At 36.3% G+C, this 27,606-nt stretch overlaps 2 protein-coding genes across 2 annotated transcripts in view; one reads left to right on the top strand and one right to left on the bottom strand.

The window, feature by feature from the left end:
- LOC101830314 (PARP1 binding protein) overlaps positions 1-16,047 on the top strand; it is a 53,152-nt gene extending 37,105 nt beyond the window's left edge. The window contains exons 7-11 of the mRNA XM_040754316.1: positions 1,379-1,559; positions 4,493-4,671; positions 5,983-6,064; positions 14,048-14,180; positions 14,552-16,047. Coding sequence (XP_040610250.1) covers positions 1,379-1,559; positions 4,493-4,671; positions 5,983-6,064; positions 14,048-14,180; positions 14,552-14,883 — 907 coding nt within the window. The 3' untranslated portion in view covers positions 14,884-16,047. The remainder of the gene's footprint in view (positions 1-1,378; positions 1,560-4,492; positions 4,672-5,982; positions 6,065-14,047; positions 14,181-14,551) is intronic.
- Positions 15,039-16,353, bottom strand: Pmch (pro-melanin concentrating hormone). The gene is made up of 3 exons (XM_021225951.2): positions 16,053-16,353; positions 15,533-15,731; positions 15,039-15,271 (listed from the first exon to the last, which is right to left on the bottom strand). The coding sequence occupies exons 1-3, from the start codon at positions 16,299-16,301 to the stop codon at positions 15,222-15,224; spliced, it is 498 nt and encodes a 165-aa protein (XP_021081610.1). The 5' UTR covers positions 16,302-16,353; the 3' UTR covers positions 15,039-15,221.
- Positions 16,354-27,606: the final 11,253 nt, after the last annotated feature.

Genomic DNA, 27,606 nt, shown 5'->3' on the forward strand with positions numbered 1-27,606 from the left:
AGACAACCATTGTGAAAATGTTGAAGGCACAAGCACAGTTAGAAAACTAAATAAATATGAAGCTTTTATTAAGTAATAAAAATAAAGGCTCATTCTGTGGGGGTGGGGAGCGTAATACCCAGAGTGTTTTATTATTAAAGTCTTCAGATAGAACAGGATTCATTTGTTCATCAACATCAGACCTCTCCTCTGTGTCAATTGGAAACTGATATTGAAGAATGTTAAACGTAATTCTCTTCTCAGAGCTGAGTTTTGTACGAAATGCTTCCCACCTTACTTTAGTATAAAAGTCACCTCTGGTACAAATACAGCTATATTGCACCCTTCTTAGAGAAAGTGATTCAGTTAGCTAGGATCAGGAGCTAGGCACAGAAATGAATGTGATTCTTACAATAGGAGATGTGGGGGAGACTGAGCTAATGAGTCACCACCAGACTTTCAGTTCTCTCCGATTGCTCATAAATATTTGCCCGGTCAACCATATTTTCACATATCTGTTAGACTACCTGACTAAGATGTATAACCTGGTGATAAGATATTGAGAATGAAAACTTCAGTTCATAGTTTTTCCTATATGTTACTACAGAAGAGAAGAGTAGTAGTATTCCCAAGGTAGAGAAAGGCAGAGTTGCCATGACTCCAGTCAAACCAGACATGTCTTACTGGGCACAGCATTTCCAGGGATACCCCATGACTTCAACAGAGCCCTATTGTATTGCTGGACACTTCTGATTTCTTCATTAGAATAGACCATCCTTCGGTATGTTTCTCACATTGAACCTATGCCAGAACTGTAGAACAGGAGCTACAACCCAAATTCAGGCTTATAAGGAAACATTGGCTTCAGGATTTGAAAAACATTTATCTATTGGCCATAGGTTTAGTTTTTGGTTGGCTTGGATCACTGCCTACTGGCTTAATTTTCTGTGTATAATAATGCTTCATGCATTATACTACTATACACCACTATACACAGTATAGTATTTACTTCAGGTCAGACTTCTTTCCTCCTCCCTTTCTAGAACACCATGTAATCTAGGACAAAACTGAGAGGTGACTCTTTTTGTTGTCTTTGTAGTACATCCTTTACATATATCAGATATATAGAAATTCATCTGATCTGTCATCATATTTCATACATAATGAAAATATTTTTTCTCAGCTTTCAAATCAAGGAAGATGTAACTTGTGACATGCTGGGTTTTAGAAAAACTTTGTTTCTCATGGTTTTTTTTCTTTTTCTTAAATGCTTTGCTATTTGATCTATAAGGTCAGAGTTATGTTCTTTGAGAGGTATTAGCACTGAGAAATCAGTTTTCAAGCTTGTAAGCTTACTGTCATTTGCAGAACTATCACAAGCACACTCTTCTATTTTCAGCCTGGCAGGGTGCCGGATATTGTCGATGATAAAGACGCGGCTGATCAAAGGCCACAGCAGTGGAGATCCTTTTTATAAGGCAGTAGAGGAAGTTGTTCAGGATTTGGATTTGAGGATTAAAAATATTATCAGTTCTCAAGAAGGTGTAGCTGTCAGCACCTCCAGCATCAGTCCTGTGCCGGTAATGGATTTATTCTTCATTGTCCTCCGTATAAAGCATAATCTCTTCTATTCATTGCAGAAATTGTTTGTTGTTGCTACTTAAATCAGAAGAATGTATTATCTCTGTTTCAAGATGATGCTTTCAAATTTAATTTTTTCAATAGGATTATGTTCAACTTAGGTAAATCATAACATCTTTGGGGAAATGTATTTGTTAAAATAAGGCATTGGATAATCTCTAGTATATCTTTCAGCACTGAATACTTAAGGTGCTTAAGGCTACTTTTTATAATTAGTCTTATAATACCATTTTTCTATTTACCTAGATATAAAGTAATAGTCTGGCTTTTGACTTCAATACTCACTTCTCTGCAGGACAGCAGCAGTCCTATTAGAACAGGTTTTGCCATCAGAAGTTTAGTTTTCATTTATAGAGCTACATAATTTTTATTAGTAACTATATTTCCAGTTGATTACAATTCAATGTTCCTTATATTTGAGAATCTTTTAGTTATACAACATCTACTTCTTCTTTGGCTTTCTTGCATAGATAGTCAATTTTAATAGATCATTGCTACAGAAGTGAACTAAAATGATTTTAAATACAGAACAAAATTTTAGACTGTGTATTATAGTGGGTCTACCTTTTTCTTTTTTCTGTCTTTGTTTTTATTTGAGACAAAAATCTTTCTGTGTAATCCTGGTTGGTTCTCAAACTCCTATGCATGGCCTTTTGGATGCTGGAATTACATTGTAAACCACTGTGCCTGTGTACATTGTGGTGCTTGTTTGGTTAACAAAAGGTCCTTTTCGTTAGGTGTCACCATGGCAGGCAGTGCATGAAGAAATTATTTTGCTTTTGCTATTTATTTATTCTTTCATCCGCAGGTCTTGTGATGATTTTATCTATTTTCCTACAGAAATACACATCCTTAGATTTACTTCAAAGGCATCATGGGGAAGATTCTGGGATGCTACCCCATTTATTTCATGTACATGCCAGCATTCTGAGTGACTAACTTGGCAGAAAACACAAGGGACCTATCACTGCAAGTGTAAGCCAGGAACCCTGCCATCTCAGATCTCTCAGAGTGCCAGCTTCCTATTTGTAGGCAGACAAAATCCTGACACAAACCACCTGTTCTTAGTTTCATGTTTTCACTAAATCACGAATCTTGAAAACATCATCAAATAACACTCAGGAAGGTACTGTTAGCAATGTGCACTCTCTGAAACTGATGTAAACCATGTGGTAAGTACTAGATCACCGTAGGCTCTTGTCTTTACTTTGAGGGCAGCTGTGTATTACAGTTCATTTGGTAGCCTGAGCTCTGTGTGTGTGCACACGCTTGTGTGTGTGTGTGTGTGTGTGTGTGTGAGAGAGAGAGAGAGAGAGAGAGAGAGAGAGAGAGAGAGAGAGAGAGAGAGAGAGAGAGAGAGAGAGAGAGAGAGAGAGAGAGAGAGGATAAATGCTGTGGGGCTGGTACAAGTGCCATGGCGGGCCCTGAAACAGTAGCTCTGATGTTTAAGCAGAGTGTCCCTCACCCCAGTGTCACTGCTGGTTTTCAAGTGAGTACATCTTGGATATAGGGAAGTTAAGTATTTCTCAGAGTCCTGTAGTATGTAATTAGTAGGGCATTTCAAACTTAATGAAAATTCCCAAGAGTTTATGTTCATGTGTACCTATATATGACATTGCATTGTCATGCATAACCTACCACATTCTTTTATTCTTTGTCTGATTACTACATTTTCTCAGCTCTCCCTGTTTAATCTGTTTTCTTTATCTCTAGCACTATTTTTCAGAGTATTTCATTTCAAAACTAATTTATTGTAATCTTTTAGTTTGCTGTTGCCATGTCCACATTTGACAATTTTTACCCTAAAATATATTTTCCACATTGCTATAGTTGATTTTTCTGAAGTCTAAATAAGATTATTTTACTTACTTGCCTAATAAAGCAGATTGACTATGACTTTGTGCATGGGATGCATAGTTTCTTCGGGCTCCTCTAGTGGACTCTTCCTTCTTACCTAGGTGCCTAGACCTGTCCTGCCTGGCCTCTGCAGCTCTGTCCTCTCTCTTTGTGACTCCTTTCTGAAGCTCTCCTCTCCATAGTATTCTCACCATTATCTTTTGGGTGCTTCTATCACGCTGTGCCCGCGCGCATGTGTGTGTGTGTGTGTGTGTGTGTGTGTGTGTGTGTGTGTGTGTGTGTGTGTGTGTGTGTCTGTCTGTCTGTCTGTCTGTGTGGGGGGGTGTGTATTATCAATGTCACTGCACTCTGTAATGTAGTTTTTTGCTGACTTATTTGTCCTATCAAGGGAACTGTGATTTATTTGAAGGTAGTGAGTGTTCTTCGCCTTTGAAGCTTTAGTTTCTTCAAATAATGCTTAGAACATATAGTAATTGTGAATTTTCATTTGATTGAGTCTTTCATTTTTGCTTTTCTGAGACAGGGTCTCATAACCCAGGCTGATCTTCAACTTATGAAACTGAAAATAGTATTGAACGTATGCACCTACCCCCACCTCTCCAGTGCTGGGATTATAGGTGTGCACCACACATCTGGCTCTTGATTAAATCTTAAACACATGTGTTTGTTTTGGTGCCAGACTCTCATCCCCTTTTTGTAAGAGAAAAAGCACTCAGAGATTAATAGTAAAGGGGTTGAGGCTACACTGTAGCCTAACTAGATAGTGATGAGATTTTTCTCTTACAAGCCTAATGTTTTTCACATTGATGATATTCTTGTAAGTCTGAAAATTGGTAAGACTGACTATAGTGTGATTTAAAGGAATAATGTCTACATATCTTTTATCCACTTTTTATAGCTGATTTCCTGTGATTTCCTCAATAAAGAAAGAAGAGTGACGTTTGACATTGAAATTCCTGTCTGACTCACCTGAATGGGTGATTACTCTGTATAATTTGAAATTAATTTGTTTTAGCCAAAATCTTTTGCCATAAACCATGACACCGCATACTGTGGCAGAGATGCCGTGAAAATTTTACTGGTTCTTTTGGATGAAGATGCAGCCAGTGTTCCCACCAGAAACAGAGCAGAACTTTTATATAATGATGGGAGTACAGTTCCACACAATGGAACTTCTATTCTTACGCTCTTTAGGTATGTGATATAGAAGCTGTATGGTTTAAGTTCTAACTTGAGGTATGTGTGTTGTGTGTTGTGTATGTGTGTGTGTGTGTGTATATAATATATATTATGTTATATTATTCATAATACCTTGTTGATTATCAGCGGAATTTATACTTATGGTGGGAAACTTGGAAGCCGCTGGATAATATGGAAAAAGCAAACAAAAGCTAGTAGAAGCTTTGACATTTCACTGTAGCAGTTATATTTATAATGTAACATTTAAGAGTGTGATTTGGGTTTTAATGTTTTCATTTAAGTGTTTTGCTGTGAAAAATATTTATTTGTTTTGATATGTGTGAAGAATCTTGTTAAATCACCGCCCTTAAAGCGATTTCTTTTAGTAGGGTCCCCACAGTCTAAGTGAAGAATCAAGACTTGAGTGACTGCATAAATTCCTAGTAGAGCTCAGTTCAAGTAGCAAAGGTTTCTTCTCCCAAATTTGAAGTTGTTCTTTATGGATCACCATGCTTCATAAGACTAGAATGCACATACATACCATAAAAGCAGAATCAACATTTGTTGTCTTTCTTGTATGTTATGAAGAAAAAGATTTGCTAAGTGAATGTTGGTGTTATATAAAAACCTTGATACTGTCTTGGTATTGCTCCGACAGCTATAATAAATACCACAGTCGGATGCGGACTGCTGTTAACGACAGCACCCTGGTATGAGGTGAGAAACAGTATAGGTGGCATAGGTGGTAGAGGTGTGTTCTGTTAAGAACTTTGCCGCATTACAAGATGACAATTTTGTTTTCCTTACATGACATTTTTCAGTGTGTGCACATAATGTTCTCTCTCTTGTCCCTTTCTTACTAGGCATTTATCCATTTATCCTATGTATTTGAGAATTTACCCTTATCAGCACATTTAACTGCAATTGTTTCTTTGAATTTTTGTCACATGATTGCAGGTTTCTTTTTTCCTTGTTGCTACAAAAAGGCATCTTAGACTGGGTAATTTATAAATAAATTCATTTCTTATAGTTCTGGAGGCTAAAACTCCAGCATCATGGTGTCAGCAGATTGGTTGCCACTTATATAGGTAGAGGCCTGTTACTCATGAATTGCACCTGCCCATGAATCTTCATATGGTAGAAAATGTGGCCAAACAGTGTCTCAATCTCTTTTATAAGGATACTAATGCAAATCACTAACTGGACTACCTACTAAAGCCTGCCTTCTTAATATTGTTTTGTTGGCAATTAAATGTCAATGTAAATCTTGAAAGGGCAGAAACATTCAAGTTCTATTAATGTGTGTGTGTCTTTTTTTTAATGTAGGTCTCCCACACAAGTGAATAATACATCAATTAAACCTCTCAGAGAGCGAATCTGTAAGTCAGTGCAAGCAGAAAAAATTAAGGTAAAATAAAGTTTAATCATAAATGACAAATATTGTTTTATTTTGGAAGAAATAAATATATAAAACTCGGCTGGATATTGTAAATATACAATTCACATAACACAATAAGAAGGAAATAAAAAAAATAAGCAATGATAATGACTATTGCTGTAGAAAAACACTGCTTTTGCATAATCTTTACCTATCTGTAGTTTTTTAATTTCCTGGAGCTAAATGAAAGAAAGAAATAGGCAGTTGCTGTTGTAAATGTTACATCAATGTCTATTGAATGAATGAAAGGAAAAATAAAGAAGCTGTGGCCTTATTTGTGCTATGTCTTCAATGGAATGAAGAATCAGTGTGTTGCCATCACTGTAACAAGTACTGAGATAATCAATATAAGGGATAAGACCTTTGGATGACATTCTAAATTATATAATATATTTATGTGTGTGTATACACACTATATAACTGAATAACAAGAAATATTGCCAATATTTATTCCTAGGGTGATAATGAAGTAGTAGTTCAACCATTTATTACTATATCCTTCTGCAACTTTTGCTCTTTTGGCATAAAGTTGTGGTGATGTTTATGTTCTGTTTAGTTTTCTTTGTTATGGAAGTTACATATGGTTTGCACTTGAAATACTTAGAGCATTCTAAAAGAAGAAAATATTAGAGGATATAACTTTTTTGTTTTGGTATCATATATCCAAATCAATATTAGATGGAATTAATTCTTAGATTTGAGTCTCCTTATTCATTAATATAAATGAATAGTTTTCAGGTCACAAAGTTAGGTCTTTAACTTTCATTGCACACTGTTGTCTATTAGGAAATGACTCTGATAATATGATAAATTCATCCCTATGAAGGAGATTGTAAGGTTCTTGCTAAACATGCTTGGTTTTGATACAGACAGATCTTTAGAGAATATTTCTCCCATTTCTTTATTATTGCTTTCAAGCTAGTTTAAATCTTATTAAGTTGCCTTTTTTTAAATTAGAAGATTTAAAGGGCATTTAGCCTCCTTAAACTCTGTGTATTGTATGTTTTATTCCTTCCATCATGATTTACCAGCCCTTGCATATCTGTCTCAAATGAAAGGACATATGTATGTCTTTCCCTTACTGTGTCTTTAATGCTTTTTACCATCGCAATGGATCTGTGTTATATATGTATTTATCTCCTTAATACTGTAAACTACTCGATTCAGCAAGTATGAGATCCTTAAAACAAAGAACAGGAGGCAGAGTGGAATTTAGATATTAGTAGTGTAAGAAAGTTAGCCTCTCTGTAACTCTGTTGCCTCCATAAATGGTTCTTTTCCTGTGGTGTTGGAAAATTCTTTGATAACCAAGTTTGGCCTGGGAATTTGAAAACTCAGAAGCATATCCAAATTAAAAGTTGCATTGAGGTTGATTCTCAGAATCTCCTCTCCCTTGTGTCCTAAAATGAATGGGAAAGTAATTAAAACTAACAAAAATAGGTCTGAGAAGATGATGGCTTAGTGACTAGAGCATATGCTGCGACTTGAGTTCAGATTCCTAGTATGGCTTGCTCCCATGACCTAAGCTCTGGGAGAGAGAGTTAGGCAGTTGTGGGCTAGACAGGTGAATCCTGGTGCTCCCTGACTAGCAAGTCTACTCAAGATGGCGATATGTTGCTCCAGTGAAAGACCCTGTCTCAAAAATTTAGGTGATGAAATGTTTGAGGACAACATCTGACTTCTCAGGTGGCAGACTGGATGAGGGGAGCATTGTGTGGGCACGCACATTCATGTGTACATTACCCCCCACCCAAAATGTAATCACTGAGAACAAACAACAACGAATATTGTAATAATTTGCAGTAAAATGTCCCACAACAGAAGCTGAAGGTCTCAAAGGGAAGAAGCTTAGTATGACTTAGCAACTTAATTTAGATCCAGTTATCAGAGACAGAAATACAGTACTAATCTAGTCCTAGTTACCAGATGCAGAGATACAGTACTAATCTAGTCCTAGTTACCAGATACAGAAATGCAGTACTAGTCCTAGTTACCAGATACAGAGATATAGTACTAATCTAGTCCTCTTACAGATACAGAGATACAGTACTAATCTAGTTCTAGTTACAGATACAGAGATGCAGTACTAATCTAGTCCTAATTACCAGATACAGAGATGCAGTACTAATCTAGTCCTAATTACAGATGTTGAGATACAGTACTAATCTAGTCCTAGTACAGAGATGCAGTACTAATGAGTATATAGAATTATGAGGATTATCTTTAGGGTCTCCCAAACTGAGAAGCCAAATAAATGTGTGTTTCTCTTTTTGTTTGTTCATTTCAGAGAAATGGTAGGCAGAGCAACTGGATAGTGGTGTGAGAATGAACTCTGAGATGTATGTATTGAGAGAAGTGGGAGCTCTTAGGCTCCATACTACATCTTATCCAAACAGTCCTCTACTCAGAATGAAGCAGAGTCCCTAACTAGATAAAGTAGACCTTCTGATAATATGTAATATATAGTATAGTAAACTCAAAGAGACCCAGAAACCAGAAACTTCTTTAGACTTTTGCCTCAGATGACTTCAACATCTTCCCCAACCATTCCTGTGGGGGAACAGAAAAACGAGGGCCAGAAAATACGTAACTCTGGGAGAAGTATGATGTTTTCAAATAAGAACCAAGGAATAGAGTCGAGTGATCAGTCACGGACTGGAGACTTCTCTTCCTAGCTAGGGTGTAGTAGGTTGTGGCTGAATAGCACTTCTCTTGTAGTACCATGATTATCAAAGACTGATAAGCTTGGGAGACACATTTTCAAGGCATGGTAGAGCTCTGAAGCAGAAGTGTTAAAAGAAAGTAAGACCAGAGAGAATGAATCACTCTCAGAGTCTGCTGTTGATTGCTTTCCTTCTGGTATTACTGGCCAGGTAGGAATTTGTGCCAGGCTTGCTATTGACCACCTAAAGGGTCCCCATGGAAGGAGCCTTGGTGTTTTGAGAGGCTTATCACCATTTGAAAACTCAAGACCACCTAAATATGCAGCAGTATTTTTGTCTACCAAGGACACTTAAGAATTTTGTCATAATTAACCCTTGTTAACTCTAGAAGCTATTTTACAGATGACACAGCATGCAAGTAGCAGAGAAAGGTTTTATATTTAGGTTCTAGAATTCAAAGTTTGAGCTGGGCGGTGGTGGTGCACGCCTTTAATCCCAACACTCAGGAGGCAGAGGCAAGCGGATCTCTGTGAGTTCCAGGCTGGGCTGGACCGACATCCTCGAAAACAATACAGAGAAACCCTGTCTCATAAAAACCAAAAAAAAAAAAAAAATATTCAAAGTTTGAACTATCACCAGAAGCTGAATAAAAGGCTCATAAGAATATATAAAATTATAATGTATTGCTTCGGTGAATTTTTTCTGTTTAATATACAATTGAATTTGCTCGGATAGAAAAAATATTTTATACATGTATGAATTCTTCACTATCAAATAAAAGATAATAAAATCTATTCTTTTGAAAATGTGGTAATATGAGAATAAAAGATAAATTTAGAATAATTTTCATTAGATACATAGTTAACAGATATTTTGAAGGTAGTTTCCCTTTTCAAGCTTGTCAATAGTATAGTGGCAGCTTAAGACTGTTGTTTTCTAGCTAACTCAGTGTCTATTCCTGTTCATTACTTTGACTCATTCATCTTCATTTAACTAGACTCAGGCTTTCCTATGTGAAGTACTTTTTCCTCAAACTGGGATCCTCCTAATAATTTAAAAAGAGCTGTGGCAAAGGACTTTTCCAATGCTTGGCAAATCTGAATTTTGTTGCAATTTCACTGTGGATAGAAATCTCAATGAAGGGAAATCACTCCCCAAAAGAAAACTTTCAATGCATTTCTGTCATGTGACTTGAACATAACATGATTGTAACAGCCATGTATGAACCTGGGCAGTATTCTGAGTTGTTTAGTACTTCAAAACCACTTTCAAGAGGGAATTGTTTTTGCTTATTTGTGATTCCAAATCAAATACATAGAGAGCTTTGGAAGATTTACAACAGGAAGTAATCTCAATTCTATGTGACCACTAATCTTGTGCAGAAAAATTCAACTTTTATGAACAAAGGAAAACCATTCTCTTTCAAGTTACAAATACAAGGCAATGAGCTTGCACTGTTTTAATAATTAAATGAAGATGCTGAGCTACATTCTAGAATCACTTTAGAATTGGTCTAGACCTGAGAAATCTGATCCAGCAGAATTTACTTTATAGGTATACCCCACTTCATTTGTGTTATAGTAGCTATCCAGCATCTATATTAGATCTCCAGAATGTACATATATATATATATCATATATATGTCTCCATGTATACACATATGGGGTATATTCATAATCTGTACCACACACACACACACACACACACACACACACACACACACACGGTATTCTTTTTATTTATTTATTTATTTATTTATTTATTTATTTATTTATTTATTTTTGAGACAGTGCCACTATCTGGCCCTGGTTGGTCTAGAACTTGCTATGTAGACTAGGCTGGCCTTGAACTCACAAGATCTACCTGCTTTTTGCCTTCTGAGTACTGGGATTAAAGGTGTACACCATGCCCAAAAATGTCTATATTTTTCTACTTCTAATAAGTCTGTGAGGTGAATATTACACCTAGGTGTGGATATGTTAGAAGCTGATAATTTTTTTAAATTATCTAGTTGATAAGGGTCTGGCAGGATAGCTCAGTGGATAAAGGTACTTGTCACTGAACCTAACAACCTGAGTTTCATCCTTGGGACCCACATGGTAGAAGGAGAAAACAGACTGCCTCAAGTTGCCCTCTGACCTCCACAAGTACCGTGCACACCTGTACACACACACACACACACTCTCTCTCTCTCTCTCTCTCTCTCTCTCTCTCTCTCTCTCTCTCTCTCTCTCTCTCTCTCTCTCTCTCACTAAATATAAAAGTAATTTAAAATATTATCTAATTAAAAGGAAGCGGAGCTAATGTGAGGAGTCAGGTCTTTCCCCATTATGTTATCTTGTCTTTCTTTGCATGTTTTGTTAGACATCATCCTGTTGACTTCAGTCAGATTCATGATTAATTAAAACCCAAAGGCCTGTGATTTCCTATGTTGCCCTATAGCTCACTTATCTTCATCTTGTGCATGTATACCTTAATCTAAATGTAGGACTTTATTTTTCTGCATCCATTTTTTCCTTTTTTTAAAAATATGGTTAGAGTCTGGAAGTTTTCAGTTTTTGTAATTTCTTCCAACTTGTGTCAACAAAAGATTTCATAAGTAAAATCACTTTGTGATTGTAGAAGCCTTTCTGGTTATCTATTGATTCCTCTCTTCCTATCATGTAGTATAAGAACTCAATAAGTGGCACTTCATTTTAAAATATTTTTGCATAGAAAGAGAGTAAAGAAAATTCATATATAAGACTTCACAAACAGAAAAAAATATCTGAGTTGGGTACCCTGGGGCATATCCAGAGGCAGCCCTATACTCTAGTGTCTAGACAAGGAGGACCTCAAGTTTGAGGCTAGTCTGGGCTGTATGGTAAGATTGTGTCTTAAACAAGGATACAGGTAGAAAACCCCTCAATGTAACTACTCTTTGCTATTTTAGACACAACCATTCCAAGATCACATAGAACATGTTTTTTTGTATTTTGATGTGTGTTTCATGGTTAATCATTTTTTTCACCTATATCTGACCTTCTTGATATAAGAACATGCTGTCTTATAACTGTAGTTTTCTGAATTTGACTTACCACTGAGGACTTTGGAATTCCTCTGTGCATGTGCCTGAATAGGAACTCTAGCAGGAGAAATGGTTATACTAGTTCTTGACTGCATGTAATGGGAAACAGGTTTTTCTTAGATTGTATATTAAAAGTAAATAAAATAATAATTGTATAAGAAAATTTATGTTTTGGCTAAACATGAAATTGAGGAAAACATACTATCCTAGACAACATAATTATTGCCTTTTTATTGGAGTATCCTATAGATTGTGCAGAAGGTTTTCTTTTCTTCCGTTTTTCTTTTTTTCTTTCCTTCTTCTTTTTTATTTTTTTTGGAGACAGGGTTTCTCTGTGTAATAGGTGGTCCTGGTACTCACTCTGTAGACCATGCTGGCCTCAAACTCACAGAGTTCCGCCTACCTCTGCCTCCCCAGTGCTGGGATTAAAGGCGTGTGCCACCACCACTCTGCACTGAAGGTTTTGTAATGGACAGAAGTGACTTGTAGGGGCCACTACTTTCTGGTTGTTAAGAGAATGACCTATACCAATCTTGGCCTAGATGGTCTTCAGACTTTTTATAACTCATTTGTCTGAGGAAGGGAATGAGATGGTATCACTGTGTAGCCCAGGCTGTACTAGAACTTTATACTGCCTCAGTCTCCTACAGCATCACATTTGGCTCTCTTCATACCTTCATAAACAAGTTTATAATTTTGAGTTTTGGGAAGGCTTGTGGGAAATGATACAATAAAGTTGTATTTTTGGGAACTCACAGAACCTAGTGAATGGCGGTGCTTGTCGAGGTCAGCTGCCTACTCTTCTCCACTTTTTGTAAACTACAACTTTCCAGTCTTGTACAATTTTACACTTTTGCTATTGAAAAGCTCCAAATGTCTAGTTCTTCACTGAGAAATATGGAACACGATTTTTACTAAAATGGGAATGGTTTTCATTAGTTTTAAAGCTAAGTTATCATTCTAAATGAAATAGGTTTTTATGAAGCAGCAGTAAAGGAGGCCATTCTCATGTCTTTTAAACTATGGCCAGTGGATTTATTGCTATCATCTTTGCAGACATCTGAGTGAATTAGAACACTGGCCCATGATTATATAACAAAATGTAATTATTGAGTATAATATATAATTATTTTAATCAATAAACACTCTTACTAATATCCAACATATTAGCATAATTTTGAAGTATTAAAAGAATATGAGCTAGCTTCTAATGATTTGGAGAAATCCCCCCATAATACTTAATGGTTATGGGCCAAGTATAATTGATAATATATTCACATTATATGTGTAGATTAAATGTTCTGAAATGTATTCCTACTCCTATAATAGCTCAGCAGTTTCATATTTGCAGGATGCATTTCCAAACTGTTTGTTTTTCTGTCCTATTTCATAGATTAACTTTCCATCTTTCCTTCTTGCCTCCCCCTTGCCCTCTAGTGTCTTAGTATGTAATCCAGGCCGACCTTCAACTTTGGATCCTTCTCCTGTAGCCTCGAGTGTTAGGACGACAGTTGTATGTCACCATACCGGCTTAGAATTAACTTTATCTGTCTGAGTTTCTTCTGTTTATGAGAAAGTTGGGCTTTCAGTTTTTATCTCAGAGGTTAAATGCAAATATATGTTTTGAAATTTTGACCATTAAAAAGCTTCATTGAGTCTTTCCATTGAATGATATAGTTAAAAACTCTAGTTTTCCCAAATATTTGTTTTAACCAAGAAATAATGTCTTCCCATGTTGTTTGTGCTCCTTTTGCTAAAAATTAGCTATTTCTGTTTCTTTTAACTTCTCAATTCCCATTTTTGCCTTAGTATTTCTCCTTCCATCAATTTCATTAATCACACACACTACTTTTTCTTTCAGAATGTTGTGCTCCTTTTTCTTTTGTATGATATAGAACTCCCATTTTTATGATTGTATGTATATATTCAGTTATCATAACACTCGAGCACAGCCCAAAGGAATGTGTTGCAAAAACTCTAAAGAGTTTAAAATTGAATTTTAGAATTGTTATAAAAATATATAGATTAAGATAGATGTTGCTAAAAAGAACTAAGAGGCTAGCCATAGTAATAAGTGAGTTTGAAACTGGAACTAAATATAGATAAAAGTTTCCAGTGAGTGATGGGATTCGTAAGAACAGTCTTTATATTTATATTACTTGTCAATTACTAGGGAGTGTGTATATAACAAAATATAATTGCATGTTTTCTTTGTGTTATCAGATGAGGCAGACCTTAATTAGGTCACAGTTTGCTTGTACTTATAAAGATGACTACATGATGAGCAAGAATAAATGGAATGTTAAATTATCATCAAAGCCATTGCATGCTCTTCACTTGGAAAATGATGTTTCTGGTAATTATCCTTGTTTGAATAATTAGTCAACCAATTATTTTTGCAAAGTACTAAGAAATGTAAAGACTTGTTGTTTAAGCCCTGGATTTGTTTAAGAAATTGAATCTAACTCTATATTTATGAATAGGGTATTATTTAATCTAAATAACTAAATAGGTTTAAAAAATAATTCTTAGTATTTACCTGTTGTATTTTTCCATAGATATTTGTTGCTTGGGATAAAAGATGGAATAGTAAAAAGAAATTGGGTGGGATTATTATATTATAAATAATGTCTTTAATATTTTAGCCATTTTAATGATTATTTTATGTCTCATGATTTATAATACTAAATTATATGGTTCCTTTCCCCTTGTCATTCTTGATAACAGAAGGTGCATGTTCCTCTGTTAGAAGAGCAAGAATTGAAGCAAATTCTGAAAATGTGCATCTGGATAGAAGTAAAGATGACAAAATACCAAGAAAATCTACAGAAAATAAAATATCCAAAAGGAAACAGGTGGATTTGGACAGTGACAATATTCACTGTGAGAATGGAAATGAACTATACCAACACAAAAATGTTAAGTTCCCTAAAGTATCCAATGACTCAGACAGTAGAGCTGGCGGCAAACTGGCACGAGGAGCAAAAGGCAGTAGGTGTACTGCCAAGGACAAATTGATTCCTGGCCAGACCAAATTAACTCAGTTTTTTAGGCTGTGATTTTGTCATCTGTATGCGTTAGATTTAGGTATATAAGACCATACACCAAATCCATGAGCTAACTTTTAAATATCAAGATGTAAACTCTGATGCTTTATTATTTTGATGTGAGGCGCACATGTTAACCACTGTTCAAAAACACCAGCAAGTCAGAATTATGCAGAATCTTTATGAAGTTTAATGCACAAGCCAAAGCATATCATTTAGATTATTATGTATCTTAGCCATTTTAAAGCAGACATTTAGGACAATACACAAGTCATGTCAACAGTAAGGGCTTTTCTCTCCATTTGCAATGAATTGTTTTCTTCTGAAAGGATGGTGTGGACCAGCAGGTATCAGACTTGCCAGCAGGGTCGGTAGACTCTTCCCAGCATGCACCTGAGCACTGAAAGATAACAACAACTACAATTACGACACACGATTAAGAAAAATTGTGGACCCATTATTCATAATGACTTCTGAATAAATCAGACAATTACTGACTTTTAAAAATTCCCCATTTTGACAGGGTCACCTGCTGTCTGGTAGATGTGAACTATGGTCTTACTCAATTTTGTTATGGTCAGATCCAAATCAGTTAAGCTCAGAGCTTTTTTTTTTTTTATAGAATTAAAATGTAGGAATTGAATTTGTAAAAGCTACTCACTGTCAAAATCTCTCCTTCCTATAGGAAACTTAGCTGAGTTTTCTTCATCCCCAATTTCTCTCTTTTCTTGTGTTGACTCAGTATTCTGAGCTCCATTCTCAGCTGGAAAAGCTACTGATCCTTTCAGAGCGAGGTAAGGCTTTAGAGCCAGATTCAGTGGCAGACCATGATTTATGAGATTCTGTTTGGAGCCTGTGTTCTGTGAAGAGAAGGTTGGTTTGTATTCCAGCTGTCTTCTTCAGGACAGAGCTAAAATACATTGGCACAACATTCTTGCTGATAAAGTCTAAGATGCTCTACACTGCTTTTCACTTCTAAAATATCTTAGATACAAGAAACAAAGGTTTTTGATAGGATGGACCAGTACCTGGCATTTATGAAATTATACTAGTTACCTTAATGTACACTGTGACTCTGTATTTATTCCCATTTATAAAAACCAAGTTTACTTTTATAATTTTATAATTATAAAAGTCATTTCCATTACTATTGTAATAAAAGCCAGACTACATGTACTTACCTTTGAATTTTTGTTTTCGTCGTCATTCATGAAACCACTGTCATCATTTTTATATTGTTCCAGAGAAGGAGCAGCAACTGATCTTTCTGCAGTATCTTCCTTCTGAAAGGCTTTTCCCATCCTAAAAGTATTAAATACCATGTCGTCTTCTAAGTTTCTTATGGACTTGGAAGCTGAAAGTAAAATACCTTGAGAAAACAAAGAAAAAGTCAGCATTAATATGTAGGAAGAGAGACTCATTTTTGCCATCCTTAGTTTGATGCTTGCATAAAGTCAAACAAGAATGTGTAAAATGAAAGATTTCGCACTCTGCCAGTGGCTAAATGGTTCCCTACCTTTATATGTTTTCTGTTTGAATAGAAAACACTTGAAGGACTTATCTTTTCATCATTTTAGAAATGACTCATCGCATAGGTCCTAGCCTTTTGTAAAGCTGCTAATGCCTGATTGTTTGGGTTTTAGTGACCTGTTGTTTATTTTGTGTGGAGTTTTCTCAGAATCTGATTAAGGTCTTTGATAGAAGGCTTTCTGTTGAGTAGATTATAGGCTCTTAAAAGTGGGTTGTTATTAAGGAAGACCACAGGACACCAGACTCTTTTCATATTACTGTTTTCTTCTTTGTGTTTTCCGATTAAGCTATTAAAACACAATTTATTTCATTCACGGATGATAAGGATAAAGTTTTATGCTCTTTTGATCCTTATTAAATAGAAGCTATCTCCAGAAAAGATTTTTATAAATACTTGATACGATCTTTTGTGATTAAAGTACATATGCTTGTCAGTATTACAAACAAAATAAACCCCAAACTGTTCATTCTTCATCTAAAACTGATCTGTCTGGTGTGTTTTATCCCAATTCCAAGAGGACAATAAATATTTATTAGTAAATTTAGTAACTAAATGATAATGTCTGTGAAAAATGTATTGTTTCTATGAAGATTAATTTTAGCAGTTTTGCGCTTTTGCTTTGTCTCTTATTTATTGAGACAGGGTCTTGCCTTGTAGCTCTGGCTGGCCTTAAATCTATGGCAATCCTCCTGCCTCACCTACCAAAGTCTGGGATTACAGCTATGTGCTGTGCCATCACAGCCAATTTAGAAGTTGTGTCTTTTAATCACACATTTCAGTCTTAATTTTGAAGATTTTAGTAATTCTTATGCATATCTTTGTATGTATGTGTTTATAAAGCTCTGTTTCTAGGTGTGGAATTTCTAGGCCATAGAATATGTATATGTTTGGCTTTAGAAATGCTAAATGTTTCCCAAAATACTTGTAGACAATCTAGGATTTTGTTTAACAGGGCACAAGAATCCCTGTTGCCACATGTTTGCCCTGACAGTGCTTGAGTATCTCGTTATATTTTGAGTTTCCAATTCCCTATTTAGCAAAGATGTTAGGCTTTTCTTTTAGTTGTTTTATATGCTCTTTTCCCTTGTCCTGAGATTTGAAGCTAGGGCTGCACATGCTAGCCATATGCTCTACCGTTGAACTGCGTCTCTTACCATGTTTGTTCTTCTGGTTTCATTCTTTAGATGGTGTAGCACTTTTTTCCAATGTGGCCTTGAACTCACCCTGTAGCTAAGGCAGGCCTAAAGTTTCCAGTCCTCCTTAAATGCAGAGTAGCCAGAAGAGCAGTCCTAACTTGTGGTTGTCTTTTGATAATTGGTTATGAGCACTCTTTATACACTATTCTGAACATTATTTGTTAGATATGCATGTTGGAGATAGTTTTCTTGATTTAGGGTGTTTTATTTTAGTTATTTGTGGTATGTTTTGGTGTCCAGGCTGCTTAATATTAATATGTAAATATTTTCTTCATGTTTAATTATTCATAATATGTGCTTTCTTAAGAAATTTTTCCTAACCCTGAGATTATTAACACATTTCCTTATATTTTATTTTTAAAACTTAGATATATTCATTTTTATATTTATTATTAATGAAATCTAAGTTATTTAGAATGTTGCAGATGGTAGTATGTTTAAGTTTTTAAGTTTCTGGTGTCTTCCTGCTGAAGATCTGTGGTGTATCTGTACAGTATGCCAGGCTTCGGTTGGTGTGTGGGTCCTTTTCCAAATTTTTCACGCTGCTGTCACATAGACAGTCTTCTCACTTTGTATTATGATGTCTAGTAAATGAAGCCCACCAGCCCTCTCATCCGCTGCTGCTTTTTGTTAAGCAGTTCCTTGGCTATTCTTGGACAGTTCTTTGTTGAAAAGCATATGGATTCCTCCAGCAAATATTGAAATGGAGGAAGCAGACATCTCTGCAGTACTAATGGTTTTACGGAGAATGGTAACGCTTTACCCTTGAGCACGACCATAGGTTTCTAGTAGACCGTGTAAAGGGTAGGAGACTTCACCTCCATTTCTGCCTTACTGACAATTTTTAGCACAAATTGTAGGATTTTATTGAGCACTTAATACTCTGTGTATTTTGGAAATGATCATATAATTTCCTTCTTTCAATCTTTAGTAAGCTATTAGACTTTTTCTAGTATTAAAATTTTCACGTGCTTGTAAAACATACTTTTATTTATGTTCAACCTAGAAATATTTCATTCAGTTATTTTAGATTTATTATTATGAATGAGATATATATGTTCTCTTTTAATATTGAATTTTTCTGAGTTTGACATTAGATTGTAATAATTTCATATAATGTAATAAGGGAGAGTCTATTCTTTTCCTTTACTACTATTTGGATGTGGTATTGTTAGTGTGATTTAAATTTTTTCTTGTTCTTTTCAGCTATAGAGAGGTATTCAACCTCTCTGTTTTGTTTTAAGAATTTACATTCTGTGATGTGTGCAAAGCATATTTTATCAGATAGACACAGTTAATGTTTAGTCACTCGGGGCTATTAAAATCATAATAGGCAAGTGTTTTCTGGGTGTTATTTTAAGAAAAATCCCTGCTCTTTTTGCTTTTGCAGAGTGCTTATCTGTTCTTTGTTGCTGTTTGTCTGTACAATTTTAATCTCCTTAAATGCTGTTACTTGTGGCCTGCTTTGGAGCTATGTGCTTGAGCTATAGAAGTACTTATTAATACTAACATTTTATTTTCTTCTGTCTTGATAAGTATTAATACTTATGTATTTTGCTTTGAGTTTCCACTGGGTTAATTGTTTTGGCTAGGTGTCCTCTAAGGTTGGGGCCAAATCTAAACCATTCTGACAGTTTAAAAACTTAGTGTTTTTCTTTATTTTTCTTAAACTGTTCTAGCTCTGAGCAATATGAGGTTTCTCATAACCATTTTATTATGGAGATAGTCTCCAATTTTATTATTTGTTTATTTTAATTTCATTTTACATTTCAATCACAGTTCTCCTTCCCATCCCTCCTACCACTTGCTTCCCCTTAGTCCACCTCCCATCTACTCCTCCCAAAGGGTAAGGTCTTCCATGGGGAGACAGCAAAACCTGACTCATTAAATTGAGGCAGGACCAAGCTCCCTCTACCCCACCCCCATTAAGGCTGAGCAAGGCATCCCCTCAAAGGGATTGGGCTCCTTCATCCAATAATTGACAGAACCAGATGCAGGGATCCATAGCCACGCACCAGGCCGAGCTATGGGAATCCAGATGAAGAGAGGGAGGAGGAGATAAATGAGCAAGGGAGGTCAAGATCATGAAGGTGAAATCTACAGAGACAACTGAACCAAGCTCTTGAGAACTCATGAACTCCAGATCAACAGCTGTGACCAAGCTAGGCCCTCTGCATATGGGAGACGGTTGTGTAGCTTGGTCTGTTTGTGGGGTCCCTGGCAGTAGGACCAGAATCTTTTTCTTTTTACATCTGTTACTCTAGTGTGCAGTAGAGCATGGCAGATTTCTTTTTCATTGATGCTGAAAATGTAAGTTCCCCAAGCAGTAGAAAGCCACTTTGAAGATGGACTGTGTAAGGACTAGGTTTATACCTAATGCAGCTTCATTTTCTGAAGAACTACTATGAATACTGTCTTTGCTTAAATCATTTCATTATTAAACTTCTCTTTCAGTTAGCATTCTGTTGCTATGTGAGGAAAGTAAATTTGCTGAGAATCATGCCACTTGGTCACTGGTTTACTAAGAACGAAGAATTTCTTACAGAATCAATTTATCAGTAGAAGCCCCAAGGTTGTTTCAGAACTTTTATGTGTAGGAAAACAATGTTTTAGGGAAGTTCCTTCTTGCTGAACTTGAAAGATACTGTTTTTTTTAAAAAAAAATACTGTGGATCTTCAGATACACAGAGAAACATTAATCACCTAAAAGTTATTCATCACAGAAGAAATCCATATACAGGTATACTGCTAAAGGAGTCTTCAAATTTAACACGTCTGATTGTCTGACCCAGGATGTTTTAGACTCATGGAGGCTTTTCTTAGAAGTCCTCTATGGGAGTACTGAGAATATGGGCCATAGCCAAGTCAGCCTTATGAGCAGGTTTAGTTTGAAAAACAGCGAATAACCTGGATACATCTACCTAGATTCTATCACTGATATTTAGATGTATCGATTTAGTTTCTTTACCATTTTTATGGGATGATTCCTTTTGTTAATTGAGTTGTAAGAGTCAATTATTACAAATGTATTGCTCTGTGTGTCTGTGTGTGCTCTTTCTCAGTCTGTCCTGAACTTAGTCGAATTTTTGGTAGCCATGAAATTTTCCTTTTGATTAGACACAATTTATCAAATTGAGAATTGTTCTTTGCTTTCATCTTCTAAGAAATATTTGCTTATTTCTAACACATGATGTTTTCTTACATGTTCAAAAGCTTATTTTAATCTTGCATTTAACTCTATCATCTTTATATTAATACTTTCATTTTTAAAATGGTAAGACGACCTAGTTCTCTGTTTTTATCTTTCCACACAGAGATCCAACCGTGTCAGCACATTAACTGAAAAGTTTTCCTTTTTATTGCTTTGCTTTGATGTACATGTCAAAAATTCAGTCCCTAACAGTAGAGAGTTGTTTGTGACTTCCTATCTTAATTGTTTATGGGCTGATATATTTGCTAAGATTTTATTGCTGTATTGTCTTAATGGGTACTTAACATTTGCTGAGAGATCAGCTTTTGAAGGTTCTGGAATAGCTTTGCCACATATCAGCTTGTCTTTATAATAATACAAAGAAGTCTATTGGACAATTTGTTTCATTTTCATGCTTGCTAGATATATTAAGCTTTGTTTTGTAAATCATAGATTATACTTTAGAATCACACTGGAATTAAATTAGAAATCAATAACACTAAAACCATGTGGTTTAGGGAAGTAACCATATTAAAAATTAGAGAATTTTTTGGATTGAAGATAAATATGACATAATTTGTGGAGCCAGCTAATGTGCTTAAAAAGAAACATATGCTTTCAAATGTGCATTTTGTAAAATGAAAAAATCAGTTTATACCTTAAGCTTTCATATTTATGAATACAAAAAAGAATCAGCAAATAAATTCAGAAAATGAAGTAAATGAAAGGCAAGAAATAAGAGCACTTGCTGATCTTGCAGAAGATCTCCACTTGGTTCTCAGCACCCAGTATGCAGGACACTTACCTGCATGCAGGCATATATATATATTTATATATATATATATATATATATATATATATATATATATAATTTTTCCTTCCTCTTTCTCCTTCCCTCCTCCCTCCTTCCCCATGCTCCCAATTTGTTCAGGAGCTCTTGTCCCTTTCCCCTTTACCATGGGGCCATGTATGTCTTTCTTATAGTCCTCCTTGTGGAGTAGAACATGAAGGATCTGGAAGATCGAGTCCGGAGATGAATGGAGGAGAGCAAGAAAAGAGACATGTCAATAGTGGAACCATTATAGGTTTAAAGAAAAATCTGGCACTAGGGAATTGTACAGAGATTCACAAGGATGACTCCAACTAGGATTCTAAACAATAGTGGAGAGGGTACCTTAAATGCCCTTCCCTTGTAATGAGAATGATGACTACCTTACATCCAATCCTAGAGCCTTCATCCAGTAGCTGATGGAAGCAGAGGTAGACACCCACAGCTAAGCACTGAGCCAAACTCCTGGAATCCAATTGTAGAGAGCTAGGAGTGATAAACAAAGGGGTCAAGTGGGAAAACCCACAGAAACAGCTGACCTGAGCAAGTGGGAAGTCATGGACCTCAGCCTGACAGCTGGGAAACCAGCATAGGACTCATCCAGACCCCCCTGAGCCTGAGTGTCAGCTAGGAGGACTGGACAGTTTATGGGGCCTCTGGCAGTGGAACTAGGATGTATCGCTAGTGCACGAACACACTTCTTAGCCTAGATACATTGGGAAGGACCTAGGTCCTACTCCAAATGACTTGACGGATTTTGATGATTCCTCATGGAAAACCTCACCCTCCCTGGGGAGTGGCTGGGGGATGGGATGAGGGCATAGGTGGGGGACATGGGAGGATGTGAGGGAAAGGGAACTGGGAATGATATGTAAAATAAGATTGTTTCTAATTTAACTAAAATTTGTAAAAAAAAAAACTTTTAATAAAGGAGCAGGGAGCCTTGTCTTGGGAATAAAAATAGGTAGATGGTGTTTGAGGAACACCATCACCTGGGATTGTCCTGGCTTCCATATGTCCCTATACACACACACACACACACACACACACACACACACACACACACACACACAGTCATACAGAAACCTTTAGAAAAGGTCTGAGTCTCACCCACAACTCTACAATAGAACACACTTGGCAGCCTTTCCTGCCCCCTGCTCCTATCCCTTCTGAATTCCATATATTTTCCCCTTCTAACCTCCCTCCCTCTACTTCTTGCTTTTTACCAACCCCCGACTCCAGCAGGTACCCTCTGCTAACCCAAACTCTGTTCCTCCTAGGGCAACAAGTAGGCTGAAGGTAGACCCACATCTCTTTACTATTGAGACCCAATTACCCCAACTCATCTCTTTACAACAGGAAACCTGCTGTAGTCTCCCTTTCCTATCTGAACCCATCCCAAGGAGAGCACAAGGCCCTAGTCCACCTTTCTGTCTCTCACCTCATCACAATACTACAGCCTCCAGCATCAGCAGGGATTCTCTATGAATACACCATCTAAGCAGGCCAGAGAAAAAGGCAACACAGAACCATCACACTCTGAAAATCCAGAGAGAAACCAAGGAACAAAAGCCACCCGATATAGACAAACCCAGAAGTCAGCACCTAGAACTATAGTCAAAGATAGACATTACCTGATAGTGAAGAGTTGGAGAAAGATTCTCCAAGCACATGGACCTCAGTGTAACTAATACCTAACAAAACAGACTTCAAAACTAATCAAAAGAGTTAGGTAAGGATACTACATATTCATCAAATGAAAAATCCAAGATGCCATTTCAATTCTTAACATCTATGCCCCGAACATAAAGTCAACTAAGTTTGTTAAAAAAAAAAAACAACAGTACAACAGATTAAATCACATATTGACCCAACCACATCCATGGTGGGACACTTCTATAACTTAATTTCATCAATGTGTGGGCAGAACTTTCTGTTCCACTCAATCCTGTAGCCATTTAGTCCCAAATAAACACACAGAGGCTAATAATTACGAACTGTTTGACTGATGGCTCAGGCTTCTTATTAGCTAGATCTCTCTTAAATTATTAATCCATTTCTATTAATCTCCACATGGTCTTGGCTTACCTGTGATACCTGGGCCTCTTGCTTTTTCAGCAGCTACATGGTGTCTCTGACTCCACCTACTGCCTTTCTCTGTCTCTGGATTTCCCACCTGACTAAATACTACCTGTCCATTGGCTGAAACAGCTTTACTCATCAACCAATAAGAGAAATATATATTCAAAGCATAAGAAGGACATCCCCCATCACCAATGGACAGTTCGTCCAGTCAAAAACTAAACGGAAATATTGGAACTAACGAATGTTGTAATTCAGATGGACCTAACAGATATTTATATAATATTTCACCCAAACAGAAAACAATATAACTTCACCTTATGGAACTTTCTTCAAAATTAATCACATACTCAGATACAGTCTCAAAGGAAATAAGAAAATGGAAATAACTACTTGCACCCTGTGAAACCACCAAGGTTTAAAGCTAGATACTAGAAACAGAAAGCTTGTAAACTTCATGGACACTGAACAACTTTCTACTGAATGAAAATTTGTTAAAATAAATATTTTCCAGAATTAAATGAAAATGAATACACACGCAGCCTACACAAACTTATAGGACACACTGAAAGTGGTGCTAAGAGGAAAGTCCATACCACTAGTTGTTAGTGTTCAGGCATCTGCACTGGCCTGCCCTTGGAGTTCTGATAGGATACACCCTCAGCTGCAGCCACTAAGAGCACCACCTGTGCACACTCACTATGTTCCCTTTTAAAAGGGCCCTGCCCACCTTCCATCCTTCCCTCTCTTCTTTCTCATCCTCTCCCTCTTCATCTTTCCCACCTTTCTTCTCTGCTCTCTCTTGCTGCCCCTGTCTCTGGAGGCCAGTCTCCCCCCTCCCCTTTCCCCTTTTTATGATCCCTCCTCCCCACACACAAAAAACAAAAAACCCTCTCCTTGAGCCCGGTCTCATGGCATCTTTCTCTCAAGAGCTGCTTTTCTTAAATTACGGCACTAGTGCCTATGTAGGAAATTAGAGAGATCTCATACCAGCAACTTAATAACAGACCTGAAAGCTCTAGAATAAAAAGCAAACACACCCAAGAAGAGTAGACACCAGGAGACAAACTTAGGGCTGGAAATAAAGTAGAAACAATACAAATAAAATAGAGAACAATACAAATAAATAATGAAACAAAGTTTTTTTCTTAGAATGCAATATAGATAAATCCTTATCCAAACTTAAAGATGCAGAGACAATATCCAAATTACAAAATCAGAAACAAATGGGAAGTAACAACAATGAGGAAATCCAGAGAATCATAAGGACATACTTTAAAAACCTGTACTCCACCAAAAGGTAAATCTATAAGAAATGGATAATTTTCACAATATATACAACTTACCAAATTTAAGTAATGATCAGATAAACAACTTATATAGACCTACAACCGTAGTAGAATACAAGCAGTCATTAAAAACTCTCCCAGGGCCAGATGGTTTTAGGGCAGAATTCTATCATTGTAAAATGAATTAGGAACATTGCCTAATTCATTTTACAAGATCACAGGTACCCTGACCCAAACCATATAGGCCTAACAAAGAAAGAGAATTACAAACCAATTTTCCTTAAGATCATAGATGCAAAAATACTCAATAAAATATTTTCAAACTGAATCCAAGAACACATCAAAAAGATCATCCACCATGATCAAGTAGACTTCATCCCAAAGATGCAAACATGGTTCAACATATGAAAATCAGTAAATGTAACCCACTATATAAACAAATAGAATAAAACAGGCAATTATCTCATTTGATGCAGAAGAGGCCTTTGACAAATTCCTACATGACTTCATGATAATAATCCTGGAGAGATCAGGGATACAAGGAACATACTTCAACACAATAAAGGGAGTTTACAACAATTCCATAGCAAACATCAAATTAAATGGAGAGAAATTCAAAGCCATTCCAGTAAAATCAGGGACAAAGTTGCCCACTTCATATCTATTCAATATAGTACTTGAAGTTTTAGCTAAAGCAATTAAACAACAGAAGGAGGTCAAAGGAATACAGATTGGAAAGGAAGAAATCAAAGTATCATTGTTGCAAATGATATGATAGTATATATAAGTCACCCCAAAAATTCCAGTAGGGAAATTATATACCTGGAAAATACTGCCAACATAGTACTGGATACAAAATTGATACCCTCAAATCAGTAACCTTCCTATTTTCAAATGATAAATGAACTTAGCCTTTCACAATAGCTACAAATAATATGAAATATCTTGGGATAATTCTAACCAAGAAAGTGTAAGACTTGTAATATAAAAACTTCAAGTCACTGAAGAAAGAAGTTGAAGAAGATATCAGACGATGGAAGATCCCTCATGCTCATGGATAGGTAGAATTAGCCTAGTAACATGGCCACCCTACCAAAAGCAACCTACAGATTCAATGCAGCCCCACCCAAATTCCAAAACAATTCTTCATAAATCTTGAAAGGACAATTCTCAATTTCATTTGGAAAAACAAAAACTCCAGGACAGCTAAGACAATCATTAACAATAAAAGAACTGTTGGAGGTCTCACCATTCTGGATTTCAAGTTGTACTACAGAACTATAGTAATAAAAACCCTATGGTATTGCTCTTAAAACAGACATAATAGCACAGACATAAATAAATAAATCCACACACCTACAGATATCTCAGGTTTGATAAAGAAGCCAGAAATATACAATGGGGGAAAAAAGCATCTTCAACAAATCATTCTGGTAAAACTGGAAATCCACATGTAGGAAAATACAGATTCATACTTATCACCCTGCACAAAAACTCAAGTCCACAAGGATCAAAGATGTTAACATAAAACCAGATAAACTGAACCTGAAAGAAGGGAGACTGGGGAATAGCCTTGAATGCGTTGGCACAATAGATGACTTTCTGAATAAAACAATCATAGTGCAAGCACTAAACCAATAATAAATGGGACTTCATGAAACTGAAAAGCTGTGAGGCAAAGGACACTGTCAATAGGACACAGCAGCAGTCTACAGAAAGGGAACAGATTTTTAGTAACTCCATATCCAATAGAAGACTAATATGCAAATTATGTAAAGAAGTAACAAAAACCTAGACATCAAAAGAACAAATAACTCAATTTACAAAATGTGATACAGCTCTAAATAGAGAATTCTCAATAGAGGATACTCAAATGCCTTGTGGACTGAGTTTCTACCAGTTTTCAGGCTCTCTAGCCTGCAGTCAGCCTCTGTTGGACCACCCAGTCCACATCCTGTACAGCAATCTAATTAATCTTCTTTCAACATATGTTCAGTGTGGTGTTATATTATTTATGATATATTAAAGCTTGCCTGTGGATTCAGAAAGCAAAGTCAGCCATAAGCCATAGAAGCCAGGTACACACCTTTCTTCCCAGCAGCCAGAAGCCAGGAGGTGGTAGTACACACCTTTAATCTTAGGAGTCAGGATTAAGAGGTAGACGGATTTACACAAGATTGATTCAGTCCTAAAGAGAAACAGCTCACACAAAGATGATCTCAGCACCTGGAATCACATGCCGTTAATCCCAGCATTAGGGAGGTATATAAGACAGGAGCAAGGTCTCAGTATCAGGCATTCATTCTCCAGCCACACCAAGGATAGGAGGCAGACACAGAAGTCTCAGGGTTCTTCAGCTACACTGAGAGGCAGCAGGATCAGTCCATACAGCTGAGGTAGTGGTGTGAGCTAGTGACCTGCTGCTTTGTTTTTCTGACCTTCAGTTTGAGTCTTGAACCCCAATATTAGTCTCTGGATCTTTTAGTTTTAGTGCTACAAGTTCTGATTCCATGAATTCCAAGTCATGCTGGTTGATTCTAGTTTTTCTATACTGCTTTGCTCCTTGGTTTTTTAATGTGTGTCCAGTTATTCTCAGCTTTCCTAGTCTGTGGATGTCA

Source organism: Mesocricetus auratus, unplaced genomic scaffold (assembly GCF_017639785.1).
Source record: "Mesocricetus auratus isolate SY011 unplaced genomic scaffold, BCM_Maur_2.0 Super-Scaffold_100011, whole genome shotgun sequence".
NCBI lineage: Eukaryota > Metazoa > Chordata > Mammalia > Rodentia > Cricetidae > Mesocricetus > Mesocricetus auratus.

Coding starts and splice junctions, on each gene's coding strand:
- Pmch (XM_021225951.2), bottom strand. CDS start 16,301: ATGGCAAAAATGAGTCTCTCTTCCTACATATTAATGCTGACTTTTTCT. Junction 15,732..16,052: donor ACGAAAACAAAAATTCAAAG/GTAAGTACATGT, acceptor TTCTCTTCACAG/AACACAGGCTCCAAACAGAA. Junction 15,272..15,532: donor AGGAAGGAGAGATTTTGACA/GTGAGTAGCTTT, acceptor GTTATCTTTCAG/TGCTCAGGTGCATGCTGGGA.